General features: G+C 35.7%; 1 protein-coding gene across 4 annotated transcripts in view; it reads right to left on the minus strand.

Moving 5' to 3' along the window:
- LOC127846465 (uncharacterized) overlaps window positions 1-16870 on the minus strand; it is an 86213-nt gene that overhangs the window by 37643 nt on the left and 31700 nt on the right. For all 4 annotated transcript variants that reach the window (XR_008033515.1, XM_052377719.1, XM_052377718.1 and 1 more), the window contains one exon: window positions 3959-4039. Coding sequence is in view for 3 of the 4 variants with exons in the window: in XM_052377719.1 (XP_052233679.1) it covers window positions 3959-4039 (81 nt within the window). In the remaining variant the exon portion in view is untranslated. The remainder of the gene's footprint in view (window positions 1-3958; window positions 4040-16870) is intronic.

Below are 16870 nucleotides of genomic sequence, written 5' to 3' on the forward strand. Positions count from 1 at the left end.
GGGACACGCCATAACCGATATTCCTGGATGTTGTCTGGTGCAATAGTAGATCTAAAACAATCTTTGATCCACAGAAACCTTGTTACATCGCGCTGATGTCGTTGAAGTCCAACTTGAAGGAATGCTTTTCCATATCCGCCACAACAGCAATGTTGTGTGTGCGGAATCTCATAAGTATTCTACACAGATCATGCAACATTACTGGACCCCTGTATAAGCAATCATTGAGGCTGATTTTTCGTATATGTGTTTTTGCTGATGCGTCAAACACAACGCGTACTTTTGTTGTTTTCTGTGGAGTTATGACAGCGTGGTGTGGCAAATAGTGCTTAATTCACTGAACACGGGTCTCATTTACATGTTCGATAACTTCTATTTGTAACTGGTCCTTGAATACCTCGTCATACTTCTCAAGCAACTTATGTTTGTCACGCATTCTAGCAAGAGGCGATTTTAATCGCCCCATTGCCCATTCTCGATTTAAAGGTAGCTTGGGCTGCTCATTTTTCCATGGCCATGTAACCTGATAGCAATTATCTTCAAATCGGAGTGTTTCTCTGAATTTTTGTATTGCAAATTCGTCATCAGTGATTTTTTTATCATCCGTCACGCCTATTGATTCCAGCTTCCAAAAGGCTTGTAGATCTGGCTTTCTTGGCAAAGCACTATCAACTGAGGCAAAAGCGCTTGTATTACCTATGTCTACTTCAGCCGTTAAAATTTACATATTGCTGATATAATGTTCACTTTCACAGGTTCTATAGTGAGCATCCATCCTAGGATTAAACTAAGCAGATACAGACCCGGTTGCAATTCCATTTTTTGTGGAAGTACAATGTCCAGGTAATAATCAATGCCTATCAGTAGCTCTACAGAGGAATACTCACACTGGGTGGAATATTGTCGGCCATATAACGTGAATAAATCAAATGTTTGATATGTGCTGATTATGTAAGTTTTACAGCCTTTCTTTGAACTGTTCCTGTAATGTATGGCACAATGTTAGCAAAAATTGTTTAGTTGTGTCCATTATTCAATTTGATATTCATCATTGCTGTAGGAGTTCTGATAACGTTGACTGTTTTGCTTCCAAATGGCACAACCTTGATTTCTTGCTCCTCTCCTCTTACTAATCCAAGATCATTACCCAGTTTTTTAGTCATTCGCTGCGACCCAGAGTCAAGAAGGAGTCGAACTTGAGCATTGGCGGAGGTTTGAGGATTACTCACCACTACTTGAGCTGATTGCATTAAAACTGATTCCTTTGTAAACACTTTTGTAAGTATATTGTTTTTCCAAATGACAAATTGTTATATCTTCAGCTAATTGAACAAGTTCACGAGGCTTCCTTATGTTGAACTTTTAGGGCAAAGGCTTTTGCTGTGAATGTTCTTTTCACCACAGTGTACACAAACCTTGTTTTACTTACATTCACTAGTCTTGTTTCAAGTTTTTAAACACTTGAGGCATGAGGTTTTGAGAACTTGATGTCGCTCCATAATTGTTTTGAACTTTGTACACTCGTCACACCATTAACAGTTTGTAATATATCTGCACTTTTCGAAGTAATTATTCGACTGAGCTATTTTGTCTGCAGATACAAGAGCCTGCGCAGTTGTCAGATATCTGCTAGATTTTGTTTCTGTTTCAGACACCTTTTTGGGATTTATTTTGGCAATCTCGATCTGAATTGCTCGACAGGTTTTGAAAAATGAACTTTACCGATGTTGTTATATTTTTTCCTGCTCTGCTCTTTCATTGGCGACGATGTATGTTCGCAGGCGTACCCTGAGTTCCTATACTGTAAAACTTTTTTCTAGACCTTTCTGTATTTCTAGTTGAAGGAGCGTATATCTTGCAAGATTGGATTTTATCATTAAGACGAACATGTTCTGGATCGTTTTCTCAAGAAAAACGTCCAAACTTCGCAGATGCTTCTCGATATTGTCTAAGAAATGTCTTAGACGCTCAGTTTTGCTACTTGGTGGAATAAGGTTCATCATCTTCTTGTAATGGATTTCAATTATATCCTGCTTGTTGTCGTAGCGTTTTTTTAATATTTTCACAGCGATCTTGTAATTGTCATTGCTGAGCATTAATCCTTCGATTGCTGCTTTTGCTTCTGCTTGAAGTTTGCTTTTTAGATAACTCAACTTTTCCACATCAGACAATTTCATATTGGTGTGAATTGTACGCTCAAACTGGTCCCAAAATTCTGACCATCTTAGTTTGTCGCTGTTAAATGATCGTAATTCAAATTTAGATAACTTTACAGCTACTGGATGTTCTTCAGTTTCTTTCATTTCTTTTATCATCATGTATTGGTTTTCTGTTGGTTTTTCAATTATTTCTTGTTGGTATTTGTTTTTCCTGACTACAAATTCGTGGTATCTAGAACCTTGTTCTAACATGAATGATTGCATTTGTTTTTAATTACATTCACGTTCGAATATTCTTGCTCAGATTTTACTTCTTTTTCATCAGTACACCTTATGTTTGCTAGGTATGCTTCTAATCCCACACAACATCCTGTTGCTTTTGCACAGATTCCATAATCCTCATCGAGGATGTGTTCAACATCTTCCTCGCTGTCTTTAAGGGACGAAATGTATTGTTCACACTTGTTCTCCAACTTTTCACTGTTAAATTGAAGTAATTTAATGCACTTTGTTGCTTTCAAAATTTCTTTATCTTTATTGACGTCTCCAATAGCATGTACAAGTATTTCCCTGCAACAAGCTATTTCCCTTTCCGAACTCTTTCGGTGTCTTGTTCGGACACATTTTATGTACTTAAATGAAGACATTAAATGTTATTCAACTGCAGTACTTTGTACTTGTGCAGGGTATTTTTTTTTACCGCACCGAAATTCCCGGGTTCCGGCAACAAAGTCAATGTGGCGGCGATTATTTTTATCGTCTGCGACTTAAATTAACAGATATATCGAAACCACACTGGATTTAATGTTTTTTATTTTATTTCTTATTCCAGAGTCCGTAACAAAAAAAACACATTTCACGAGGTTACACAATTTTACTTACAAAATAAAGCTTTATTACAAGAAACTTAAATATTTAGCACAAATAGTTGCCTAAATATTTCATCAATCTTTATAATAATCCAATCTTTAAATAAATCCAACGTTTAAACTTAGATCGGAAACATGAAATCCAATTGTGACAAGCATACAGGTGTATAGACACTATTATTAGTCCGTCTTTTAAAATATACGCGAAAAACTACGGAAAACATGAAATACATGAAGATATAAATGAAACCTCATGTTTGACCTAATTGAAGACAAACGACTGGAGCTACAATGCAAAGGCTCCGCTAAGCTCCGCCGGAGGAGTCCAAACAAGTGGAAACTCTGCCATATAAACGTACATGTAAATCTGTATGAGCAATGTTCAATATTTCGCGTATTTCGCGGCAAACTATTTGTAATTGTACAAAACAGGCATCCAAAATGTTCAATGATTTTTTATCACAAATGCATTTAAGTTTTTCTTGCGATATGCCTGTTATGCTTACATACTGTTTTTCTAGTTTTGAACAATCAACAAGAACTTCGAAGTCTCTGCCATATAAGTTGGAGCAGCCTGATACATCAACCACTTTAAGATTCGTAGAGCGAAGAATAAAACACAGCGTCGAAAGCGAGCCTCTGCTATGTTAAAACAACAACTTTTTTTCAAAGTAATTGTGAGTCAGTACAAAATCTAATTCAAATGTTTTAATCGACCAGATATAGTACGGCAATAATAGTTCATTGGCTATCGACTTACGGGATTTTGGAATCGAAAATTGTCTACGTTTAGTAACTTACGGGGTTTTAGAACTGTCAAATAAGGCATTTGCGCACTATATAAAACTACGTAAACGGTATCATAAGAAAGTTCTTTTCAAAACAATTTGAACGATACCAAATACTCTATATGGCCAAAAATTGACTTACCTACGATATTCATATACTCCTTCTGATGACGTGTCAAGCCGGCTCTTGTCCATCTCGCAATGGTATTATATCCACCATAATCTGAAGTAAATACGTACCATTTCATCTTATTATTGTACTAAAAGGCAAATGATTCAAAGTTAATATAGCGACACGATGATTTAAAGAATATTAATGTGTAACTAGCTGACAGAGGGCACGTGTACTAAAGCCATTTGAAGTATACGCATGAGCTGATCTTATGATTGACTCTTTAAGGCGAATGAGGGATCTGCCCATATTTAAAAAAAACTCTTAATATTGAAGAACGAAGAAACGTTATTTGAAAACGCCTTTGTGGCTGAAGAATTTTCGAAATGCACACAGGCATTGGTTTCGCCCATCTTATCTTAAAATAGGACCTAAAAGACAACTTAAACAAAAGCCATTTGTATCATATCCATATAACTTTTGTGTGAAATTTTTCTCATTTAGCCGTATGTGCGTGCAATCTACATCAGTGATGTGTCAAACGTGTTTGTTTCGGATGTACAAAAAGACGCCTACATTGTGATACGTATCCCGCTAGAAAATGCAATCAATAAAATAACACAGTTAAAGTGTAGTTTTCTATAACATAGGGCCCTGAAGACGCGGTATCTCATTTTTTAAGGTTGGTTTACACTAATTCCTTTTCTCAAAGGGTACCATTATTAAGTTCAAACTTAAATAGCCTTTTATATGCCTTTCCTATAGATCACATTTTGCAAGTCGAGTTTCATTTTAAAGATACATCTGTCCTCTTGTAATAATTGCAGTCAAAAATATAAATCGCCAAAATGCAACTACCCTCGGAAAACACGGTTTCGGAAACGATATTTGGACAAAAGCACTGTAAATTAATAAACGCACCAACAGCTTTATTCTTTAAACATAATATTCAATGAAATGCACAAACATATTGCAGACATGCATATGATACAGGAAATAACAATAAAAAGCATGTGCGCGATAGCTAAATCGCATTGTAACCAGAAGAGAAAATGACCTCTTTAAAAAAAGGCACTTACTTTCGTTGAAGATTTAATATAATGTCACCTAGCAGCGCTCTATCGCCTTCACTTTGTCCAACAAACATAGATTTTCGGAGTTTTAAAATGAGAGTTTTCATTTAAGATTTTGGTGTTCGTGCAAGTTTACTTTGTCGAGCTACATGTTAATTAGTAAAATTAGCAAAATGTTATCAAAAGAAAATATTCGATGCGGCAAAGATCTACCAATAAACAGTGTTAATTTGATAGATCTTTGGATGTCGACATGTCACAGACGGATATTATTTCCGCAGATTTTAAGTGTTCCTCAATATTACAATAAGGCTGTTTCTATACCCGCGTTGTCAGAAGTCTTTACATGCAAATATGCACAAGGGTTTCAATCTCCTCTGGAATTTAAAGCGAGATTATACGATTTTTATATGTGTTGAATTGTAATAAATTGATAAAAATATGTTACAAAAATACAAAATAGACAAGAAAAAGTATACATTGAAGACGAATTTCATAAAACGCAGCAAAAACAAATAAGCGCCCATAGCCGATTGTGACGAAGATATTCGTTAAAATGTTCCGTAAAACAAAAGTATGTCTGTGTGTCGTATGAACGAATCTGCACTAAAACTAAATTATGATTCACATCGTACATGCATTATATACATGCTGGCGAATTCGACTGTACAGCCTTTTTCGATTTCAGGATTAAATATCTGGCTTATTTCGCATTTTTCTACACATGTTCTTCTTAACTTTTATTTTAATTTATAATGAAATATATGTATAATACGTTTTTCACATTTTGTATAATTTCATAAATATTTGACAAAATCGTATATACCCGCTTTAAAGGATAGTGGGCTGAAATAATATCATTTCATCGAGGCAAATATAGACTACATCATATATTTGTCACCTTGGGTACTGACTATCATATCATTCGGTACATATGAAAATTTTGAAAATAGTCCCCAAATATGTCACACACATTTCAAAACAGCAATTACAGTGTAAATACATGTAAAGCAGAGAATAAATAAACTTTGTCAATAACATATATTGCACATTCCCACTGTGTTATATCAAATGTAGTAATGTTATAGATAACGGTTGTTATGATTGTTCATAATCGTAACTTGTACGCATACGATCTTTAAAACTGACGTTACGTTTGGTAATTGACTTCTCACGTTGAGGATAACCACATATTTATCATTAGTTATTGCTTATTGAGGGATCTGTCGGATAAAGTATGCATGAGAAAGCACATCGTCTTAATGAACAAACTATGTGTTAAAGAAAATCTGAAAATCGTGTAATCTGGGACAAATTTTCTATATAAGTTAAATAATATACACGTGTACAAATTACTATAACCATTATTCGTGCGACGTAAAGACCGAGTTTAAGGAATGTGGTATTCAAGTCGGCATAATGGTACAACTACACGATATATTGGGACACCATAAAATCTGTTTTAATAATCGTGTCTCTCAGCTGACTGAGAATAGGATGTGTAGTACTACTACTACTACTACTACTACTACTACTACTACTACTACTACTACTACTACTACTACTACTACTACTACTGCTACTGCTACTGGTGCTGCTGCTGCTGCTGCTGCTGCTGCTGCTACTACTACTACTACTACTACTACTACTACTACTACTACTACTACTACTACTACTACTACTACTACTACTACTACTACTTCTACTACTACTAATACTACTACTACTACTACTACTACTACTACTACTACTACTACTACTACTACTACTACTACTACTACTACTACTACTACTACTACTACTACTACTACTACTACTACTACTACTACTACTACTACTACTACTACTACTACTACTACTACCAGCGGCATAGCTGTGCGTAGGCAGTGTAGGCACGTGCCTGCACATAATTATAAAAATTGAAAAAATAAAACACCCGAAAATGCAAAAACAATCGAAGGCTATGTGGGATTACCCCCTAGATAATTCAAACATAAACTATTTTGAACAGTAAACGTGTTCAAGGAGTCATATTCAAAACTAAGAAAGCAAGCATAGCCTTTTTACTCTAGTCAAATGCACACAAATTAAGAATAGATTGCGCATTTTTTTATAGAATTATGTAAACTCTTAATCGTTCATGGTTTAAAACCATCATGTTGTTAAAACCGTCTGATCGAGAGACTGAGAGTTTCCAGTGCATGTACATAATTTTTTGTTACTGTGGTGCAAGTATTTTAAACCAATGAATTTCTGTAATATTCCACCGTCATATCTAGATCCATGTTGTTCGGTTGAAACGCTATCAGGTGATGACCGGTGTAATATCCTTTCAGAAGAATGGACCGGTCAAAGTACCTTCAAATTTCCGTCAATGTAGGAATGAATACAAACAAAAATAACTGAATAGTTTTTCGGATGTACAGATTCATCAAATCGATTCACATTGCTTTAGTTTCGGGACAAAGACGCTCATTTTATCGAGGGTACAGTCTGTCACAGATAAAGGCATATTAACCGTATACAAATTCTATGCAGCGGACCTCCGATGTGAACGTCAGGAGCTGGACCGAGAGGTCAATCGATGGAAGGACCGATGGAGTCTTATGGATGCAGACAAACGGCCCAAAATCCTGCTTGATGCACTGAACGCTTGTGGAACGCTTACCCACTTATACAGCTGATACTCACAGAATTGCTCACAGTGCATGCCTGCAACATCGGCATCCTGTGAGTGGTCCTTCAGCTCTATGAAGCGTATTAAGATATACATTCGCTCTACTATGGGTGAGGATCGCCTTACAGCGCTTGGAGTGCTCCACATCCACCGGGAAAGTGAAGTGGACATTGAAAAAGTGATCAACATTTTTGTCTCTACCAAGAGTCGGAACTTGCAGTTCATGAAACAAACTTCAGCTATGCAAGTGAATTGCAAAATGTTGCCCAAACAGTATATATGTTGAAATTGTTTTCATCGAAACGAATAGTTTATTTTTAAAAGCTATAATGAGAAAAATCGCGTCCGCACCCACCACTGGCCTTTTTTCCCGGGGGTGGGAAGTCTCCGGACCCCCTAACATGTGCCTGCACATCCTTGGAGAGATCGCTACGCCCCTGACTATTACTACTACTACTACAACTACTAATACTACTAATAATAATAAGAATGATAATAAATATTAGTAGTAGTAGTAGTAGTAGTAGCAGTAGTAGTAGTAGTAGTAGTAGTAGTAGTAGTAGTAGTAGTAGTAGTAGTAGTAGTAGTAGTAGTAGTAGTAGTAGTAGTAGTAGTAGTAGTAGTAGTTATAGTAGAAGAAGAAGTAGTATAAGTGTTGTTGTTATTATAATTAACATAATAATAATAATACTTATTAGTAGTAGTAGTAGTAGTAGTAGTATCATTGCTATTATTATCATTGCTATTATTATAATTATAATACATTTATGGCTGCAGCGTGCTGCACTTGCATCTAGATATATGCGAATATTATAGATTTTTGATCGCACTTTATAATTCTCTTTGACCAATCTGGTAAGAAACCTAATTTTCTTTTTTATGTAATCGCATTAAATAAAAAAAGATTGGTGTACAGAAGACGTTTGCAGGACAGTCGATCGTCGATTAATGTATTTGAATACATGGATATACCGCACGTGCAACACATGTTTACTTCATACACCAGAAAAACGCACATTTGCCCTAATATCTGAATTTTATTATAAACCTGTTTAATGCTTTTAACAAAATACAGGTTGTATCAATCGTTGAAATAAATCCCGTATTATGCTACTCGCTGTTTTCCGATTCCGTATAATCATACTAGCCGGACTAATTTCTTCGACCCATTTAATGACGCCACATTACGCGCACCGAAAATAGGAAACCCCTATTTTATATTACGAAATATATTACGTAGTACATCATGTGACGTCATTTCTGTGACGAAAAACAATAGTTTTATTTAAACTCTCTGGAATTTAAGGACATGTCGGACGTGGTGTTATTTAACAGTAAACTACTTGTTTAAAATATCGAACGAATGCAACACTTATTTCGGATTGTGTGTTCACCATGCATAAATGTAAATTTTGATAGTAATACAAGACAATAGTGTGGTTTAAACTAAGTTTCGATAAAGACATGGAAGATTAAAAGTGGAAGTGCATATCGTTTCAACGTTTTTGTTATAAACATTGGATTTGAGTTGTCAAATTAATTGTTAATATAAATAAGGGAAAGCCTCAAAGCGAGCTCGATTAATGTTTAAAAGAATGTTTAAGCAAAAAACTGTAATAAAGATAATAATTAAAATAAATTATTAAAGGCACTTTCTAGCAGAAGAACGTGGAGTTCGTAAAGACTGGCATACAAAATAAGGCAATGAACTTTAAATTATTATAATCAGCAAAAAAACAATAAACGGGCCATCTTAAAGGGTTGAATGTGACCTGATTAACTGAACTGTTAGCCCCAAACCCCGCCCAAAACAGATTGTCACACTATCAGTTGCAAGCCTTGCAACCACAAATTTACATACGAAGGTCAGATCGGGATTCGAACCCGAAACCACCCCATGAGCCATCTAAATAAGCAATGATGCCGGCCTGGGTTGTTCTACCAATTAAGCTATCTGACCTTTTGAAAAATATATAGGTAAACTGCAATGCTGTATAAAAGCATGATTACCTTGCTTAGAAAAATTAAGGGTTTTGCGGGATGGAATGAGTGGGGAGTTCAAATCAAATTAAAAGCCGATTCTTTCTGTGCATTAGTTGATGGTAACCATAATGCTCGCAGTTTTTTTGTTTCGTGGCCGCTCAATAAGCTACCTTAAAAAGTAGAACTTCATCTCCCGTGACTATAATATTAAAAAGGTGAAAAGAGCAAACAACTGCAGTTTGTCGGACATCCCCACCTTTAGCCAAACACAATAAAATAACATAAAGCCCTTTTCTTTATTTACAAACTTCTTTGTATTTTAATCGAAGCATCATCATACGTTTACATAAGATAGTTCTTAATTCATTTTTTGAAATGCCATTGAACAGCCCATTGATTTTATATTACGAAATGGAAAATCGTGTGACGTCATTTCTGTGACGAAACAAAATAGTTTTATTTAAACTATCTGGAATAAAGGACGTGGTGTTTTTTAACAGTAAACTATTTGTTTTTAAAAGCATCGAACGAATGCAAAACGTATTTTGGATTGTGTGTTGATCATTTATAAATGTAAACTTGATAGGAATACCATATAATAGTGTGATTTAAACTAAGTTTCGATAAAGACATGGAAGAATAGAAGTGGAAGTGCATTATCGTTTCAATGTGTTTGTTTTGAACCTTGGATTAAAGTTGTGAACTTCATTGTTATACACAATGGATTAACGATGTCATTAAGGTAAGCGTAACGTTAATACTAATTTAAGTTTTTTATGAACTCTTGTTAAAGCTGAAATTGTGTCATCAACTTACCCTACAAAACGGTTCCAGTTGCAATAGATATTTTAATATCCCAATTGTGTGCATCGTTAAATTATAATTATTGTGTTCGATTATTTTGTTTTTGTGTAAGTCACTTTATGATGCTTATGATGTGTTGCTCATGGCAAGCCTCGCCGTGTAATCCTTTCTTTAACGAGTCGGACAAATTCCAGTACACAATGATACTTACATAGTATTATGTCATATCTCTTTGAAAAATCACACGCTGCACAAAATCTAGGCATTTGTATTGATGGTATTTAAACAGAATAATTTCGGCATAGATTATTGTCATAGCCTGACAAAAAAACAAACATAACACTTAAAAAAGATTATATTTTAATTAAATTTTAACATTTCACGAAGTTGTTGTTTAGAATCAAGTATAGTCGTTTGTAGCCGTTTCTTTAGCTCCGATTTTCTTTAGCTTAATTTCTTACCTTTTCAACCAATCAAATGCGCGAACGTTATGAACATCGGAGTTACAGTGCTAAATTTGGTGATGACGTAATCGAACGGGGAACTCCGGGAATGAAGACAACTGTTTTACACGAAGAAAGCCGATGCGTTATTCGAAATATAGTTACAATAAATACAGAGAAGAATTTTAGAATATACAAAAGCCGTAAATTTGATCATTTTTATCTATTGTATCATTATGATCAATCAGGAGACGCCGGTTATTTACTTCGAAAATGTCTAGTTCCGGTTTCAGGTTCGGATATTTCTCGCGCAGATCCCAAACTTTTCAGAATCAACCTGTAGATCTACAATCAAATACACATGTTACCGTAGTGCCCGCCTCGCGAGCAAGCCTTACGGCTTGCTCGCTCCAGCTCGCTATAAACATTGGATTAACGATGTCATTAAGGTAAGCGTGTCGGAAACCTGTGTTTCCCAGGTTCAAATGTTTACACGTTAATTTACATAAACTGTATTAAACGCGTCTTAAATAAACTATGGCGTACCGTTTTAGTCATTGTTTTGCCACTTTTGTTAAAGCAAAAAGTACAATTGTCAACTGTTTTCGTTAGTTAATGAATATAATAAAATGAATATTACGCTAGTCAATTGTTCCAAGATTTTGTATCAGTCTCGTGGCTTGTGCTATTTCGCATCACACTGCAGGCTCCGCTTATCGTGTGATACGTCATCACACAATTAACTCGACTGATATAAACTCTTGGAACAATTGACAAGCGTAATATTTCGCATATACCAACATATTATTAACTATAGTATTTGTATTTGTTGACTAGTTTAAGTACTTAAGGTTTATAGTGACGTCACACTGGTGTGCAGACATGGATTTTTGTGCTCCAGAAAGTTTGTAAAAAAATGGCTTTTAAGATGATTATCAATAGAATTTTTGGATAAAAATGAAGCTAGAAGTGTTATCATGATGTCATCAAAGAAAAACAAGAAAAAAAGTGCAAAAAAAGTGTTAAAAAGGCAAAGACAAGAAAAACAATATCACCAATTGAGCCCGCCGAAATAAGCGTGGGATTATCGCACAAAAATACCGGAAAAACCGGTTGTGAACGTAAACACAGTCTTCAGTTCATGCGATACGAACGATGTAAGTAATACAGCGAAATAGTAAATTTAGCCAATACACCGACAGCTTTCAGCTTTGACAAAACGTGTTCACACGAGTCTATTTGGAACATGAACTTTAATACAGGAACACCACTTTTTAACAACCAGTTAAGGGTCTGTTATCCACCGTTTCACCAATAAGGAGGCCTCAGTCAACCATGTCAACCATTTCAGAACACCATGAACCCCCCTCCTTGGGCCGCAGGATTTATAGAAGACATAAAACAATCAAACAACAGGTATCAAAAATAGACCATATTGAAGAATATGTCAATAAAAGCCACAAGTAAGATCTATGGAAACCAGGCAAAACTTTATAAATGAACAGTTCGAAAAAAAAAACTTAAACTTAAAAAATCAAAGGAGTAGATGAAAATGTTCAACGAAAAATCCAATAAAATTGAAAACACCATCCAACATTATCAAACGAAATTAACTCAAATCGAAGACTCCGCCGAGAATTTGGAATTTCATAATTTAAGAGAAAATCTTCTATTTTATGGGATAAAATAATCATCATCATATCATTATTCAGTCATTCGAACTTTATTCAGTTATATATGGGCCGTGCTCTGTGAAAAAGGGTGTTTAATGCACAGGCTAATCGGGGACGACGCTTTCTACCTAAACTGGATTTTTGACGATGCTGGAACAGCATCGTCCAAGGTATCATAACCATCCAAAAAAAATTCACAATGGCGACCTATGTAAAAGACCGAGCCAGTCCGATTGAGATAATTCGATTTTTCAGTTACTTCCCTTTTGCATTCGCCACTGCGTAGGAGATTGCTCGTCATTGATAACATTCTCCTAGCAGAGTTATCGTTCGTGTTTCAACATTCAACAATGGCCGCCACCATGAGAGTCTCGATTCAAAACTTTCTTACTGCATAAATTGGCTTGTTTCGCTATTTAGAAGCTGTCATTTAGGATATATGAATGATTTATTCACTAAATCTCCGCTTATGACAACAATAGTTGGAATTCGAAGGATATATACTCGATGTGAATGAAGGACTTTCTGGATCGTAACAGCTTGACACGGCAAAACTGGCATACTGGTATTTTTAGTTATCAATATTAGTCACATTGTGCTTTATAAATTGTATTCGAGCATTTTGCGACTTATTGAATGACTATGATACCCGATATCAACATTTCATCGGGGATTTGCAGATCACCAAGCTGTCCTGAAATTCAACATTGATTTCAAACTCTTTACTGGTTTGTATACTCTTTCTTAGTGTTAGTACTTTTTATCATTTTAAAGTTAAATGAACTGTGTCACAGTAAAAGAGACATTAAGGCAATTGTGGCCAGTTTGAATCTAGATCAGCCTGCAGTCGCTTGAAAGCTGTTTGCTTAAAAGCGTTTTTCTGACAATAACAAATAATTTAATTGGATACTGATTGGACTGCGCTTTTCCTGTGACCTGGCTCAAATAATAGAATTGTCATTAATCAAATTATTTATTTCGAACATTAATCAATTGTTTTTCGTGTCCCTCGGGATCAATGACTCCAGCACTTTCCTGTTGAGAATCGAATACTGCTAAAGGCGATGCTAGGGGGCGTGAGAGATGTTGCACCTTCCAGTATCGCTCGATTGTTCATTGTCGGCTTGGGTACTACGTACATGTACCCCGGGTACTCTTAAGTATACTTACATGTATCCCGGGTACGGTAAATATACTAATATGTACCCGGGAAATTTAACCCTAAATCAGTCGTTGTCGATTATTTTTTTGTAATAATTATATATACACATCAGGGCTTAACACTAACTTTTTTTCAAGTAGCCCGTTCGGGCTAGTTAATGCAGAAGCCTACTAGCCCTGACCAATCTTTCATGTGCCCTGACCCAAGTATTATAAAAACCTTTATGTTTATCATTCAACTTGTATTTTCTTGTGCTTGGAGATGCGCAATTATGATTAAAGCATTCTTAGTAGCTTGCCTTACTAATGCTATTGAATTCAATATTCATCTATTTAAGACATCTATTTGTAATCTTCACACCATTTCTGGAGAAATTTTCTTGTTTTTTTATTTCCTCATACTTTCGCTTACTTTCCTCCTTCCCTTTTCTTTTCGTATCCGAGGAACCCCCATCCCCACCCGTAAAGCCAAACTTAAACAACGACATGAACGTTAAAACCTTTTTTACATAGATTGCCGGGTTACCGTCTTACAAGAAATGGTAAGTGAATCTTAGCAAAATAACGTGTTACGGTAGTTGTTACAATTGTACAGGGTTAACTCTCTACTAAAAGCTGGGATCGACCATTCATATTAGTTTTGCTAATTTAATTGCGTAAAAAATATTGTCAAAACACTTCTAATCTAAATAAAGTCTCTATCTTCCTCTAAATGGATTTATTAATCGTCTAAAGGATGGAATAGCTTTTCCATAATGACAACAAATTAAAATTATTTAAAATGGATAAATAACTATTAATTTTATAGTTACTTTGTGTTAATGTCGAGTTTTATACCTTCATAATTCCGGACGATCCTGGGCGATCCCGGCTTTTAGTTTCAAAGGTATTTTCATTGAGAAAACACGTCACTTCGAGGAATTCAATCAAAAACCGTGTCTAGTGGCATTCCGTTTAAAAATAGGTACTGACGTGTTTTACCAGGAAAACCGCCGCGGATTTTCTGAATTGTCGGCCTCTTTTTGATTGCAATCAGGGGGTTCCGAATCTATTTCGAGATACGATCCGTTTGTTGTATCCGAACTCACTCTGGGATTTAATTGTCATCTGATCGTACTGTATTAAGATTTTTGCATCTTTGAAAAGCTTATTTAAAACGCAGTTTATTGATATAGAACATGTAATCCCGCCCAAAATACACACGACCGGTCGGGCATGTCCTGTTGTCATTTTTGACCGTTCTACTTTCACTTTCATTTTGTGATATCAAACTATTAACAATTATGTGGCTGAGAAAAATATCACCATTGCTTTTATGCGCCCGGTAGGGTGGCCTATATCAGTTGAACTGTCAGTCAGTCAGTCAGTGTGTCAGTCTGTCCGTCCGTCCGAAAACTTTAATGGCCATAACTTTTTTAATATTGAACATAGCAACTTGATATTTGGCATACATGTGCATCTCATGGAGCTGCACATTTTCAGTTGTGAAAGGTAAGGGCGAAGGTCATCTTTCAAGGTCAAATGTCTAATATAAAGCGTCTGTCTGTCTGTCTGTCCAAAAACTTTAACATTGGCCATAACTTTTTCAATATTGGCGTGCATGCGTATCTCATAGAGCTGCACATATTGATTGGTGAAAGGTCAAGGTCATCCTTCAAGGTCAAGGTCAAAGGTCAAATTTTGCAATATTGAAGATAGCAACTCCATTTTCGGCATGCATGTGTATGTCATGGAGCTGCACATTTTGAGTGGTGAAAGGTCAATGTCATCCGTCAAGGTCAAAGGTAAAATATATGGCTTCAAAGCTGCGCAGCAGGGGGCATTGTGTTTCACAAACACAGCTCTTGTTTAATATATTTTCTGCACATTTCTTCAAAAAACTTACATCAATACACGATTTTCTTCGTTAATTCAATCATTCCTGACAGACTTGTGTACATATTTCGCTTACATTTTGACCAGCGTAGGTAGGACCGCATTACCGCTTCCGAAATGTGTATTCATACTATTGCCTTCGAGACACTTATCTGATGTGTGACGGAAAGGGCCGAAAATGTGCGAGTGTGGGTCAAGTTCCCTACAGGTACTACTTTCCCGTTCCCCCAATTTTTTCCGTACCTAAAATTTTTCGTACCCAATTTTTTTTCGTACCCATTTTTTTTTACATCCCCAATTTTTTGTTCGTACCCAAATTTTTTTCGGTCCCAACTTTTTTGTTCCCAAATATTTTTTCGTACCCAAATTTGTTTTCATACCCAAATTTTTTTCGCAAAATTTTTGTACCAAATTTTTTTTTCGTACCAAGCATAAACAATTGTGGTGATTGTGGTGATGAAGATAAACTTAACTTGATGCTTTTATATCCATCCTCTCAAAAGCATCGTCACACCAGTACTGTCAGTACTTTGATTGTTTAAAAGGCGGACTACACAGGCTAATCTGGGACGACTCTTTACGCACATGCATTACACCCCTTTTTCACAGAGCGCGGCTCCTTTTTATTCATTTTCCTGTTCTGACATTAACGTGTAACTCCTCTACTCCACCCGTCACCAATATTTTTATGAACGTTCCATCTACTGCAATGTTTAATTCGTCAATTAATTTATTTGTTCTATAGTTTCGTTGGGTAAATACTATCTCATCGTGTGAATTTATTCCTATTACAACTTTTTATCCTAAAATACTTAATGTACTTAAGTGCACGTCTATATTTAGTAACAGCACCTGGTGTGTTGCAACACGCACGCTTTTCATGCATGGAGCTTGACAGACGACAGCAACAATTTCGAACTCTTATAAACACACGTTTTTTTATTCATACGAAGGAACTTTAATAAGCAAATATTAACAAATGGCTATAAAAAAGCGAAATATACATGTACTTTAAAGGTTGTTCTTTTCACAACTAACTCACCAAAAGGATTCAATTCTGCTATAAATCACGTAAGGTTTCGTGGTCTCATTATGTATCTGTTGACCTACTGCGAGACGAGCAGGTTGGACCATAGGTTCGCTAGCCGCATATGACATAAAACCCATTTTCGCATGACACGGGTCTATAAAAATATCTGTGTTTCTTATAAATGGAACATCTTAGCACAATACTTTTCGATAGAAAATATTGA

Source organism: Dreissena polymorpha, chromosome 9, assembly GCF_020536995.1.
Source record: "Dreissena polymorpha isolate Duluth1 chromosome 9, UMN_Dpol_1.0, whole genome shotgun sequence".
Taxonomy (NCBI): Eukaryota; Metazoa; Mollusca; class Bivalvia; order Myida; family Dreissenidae; genus Dreissena; species Dreissena polymorpha.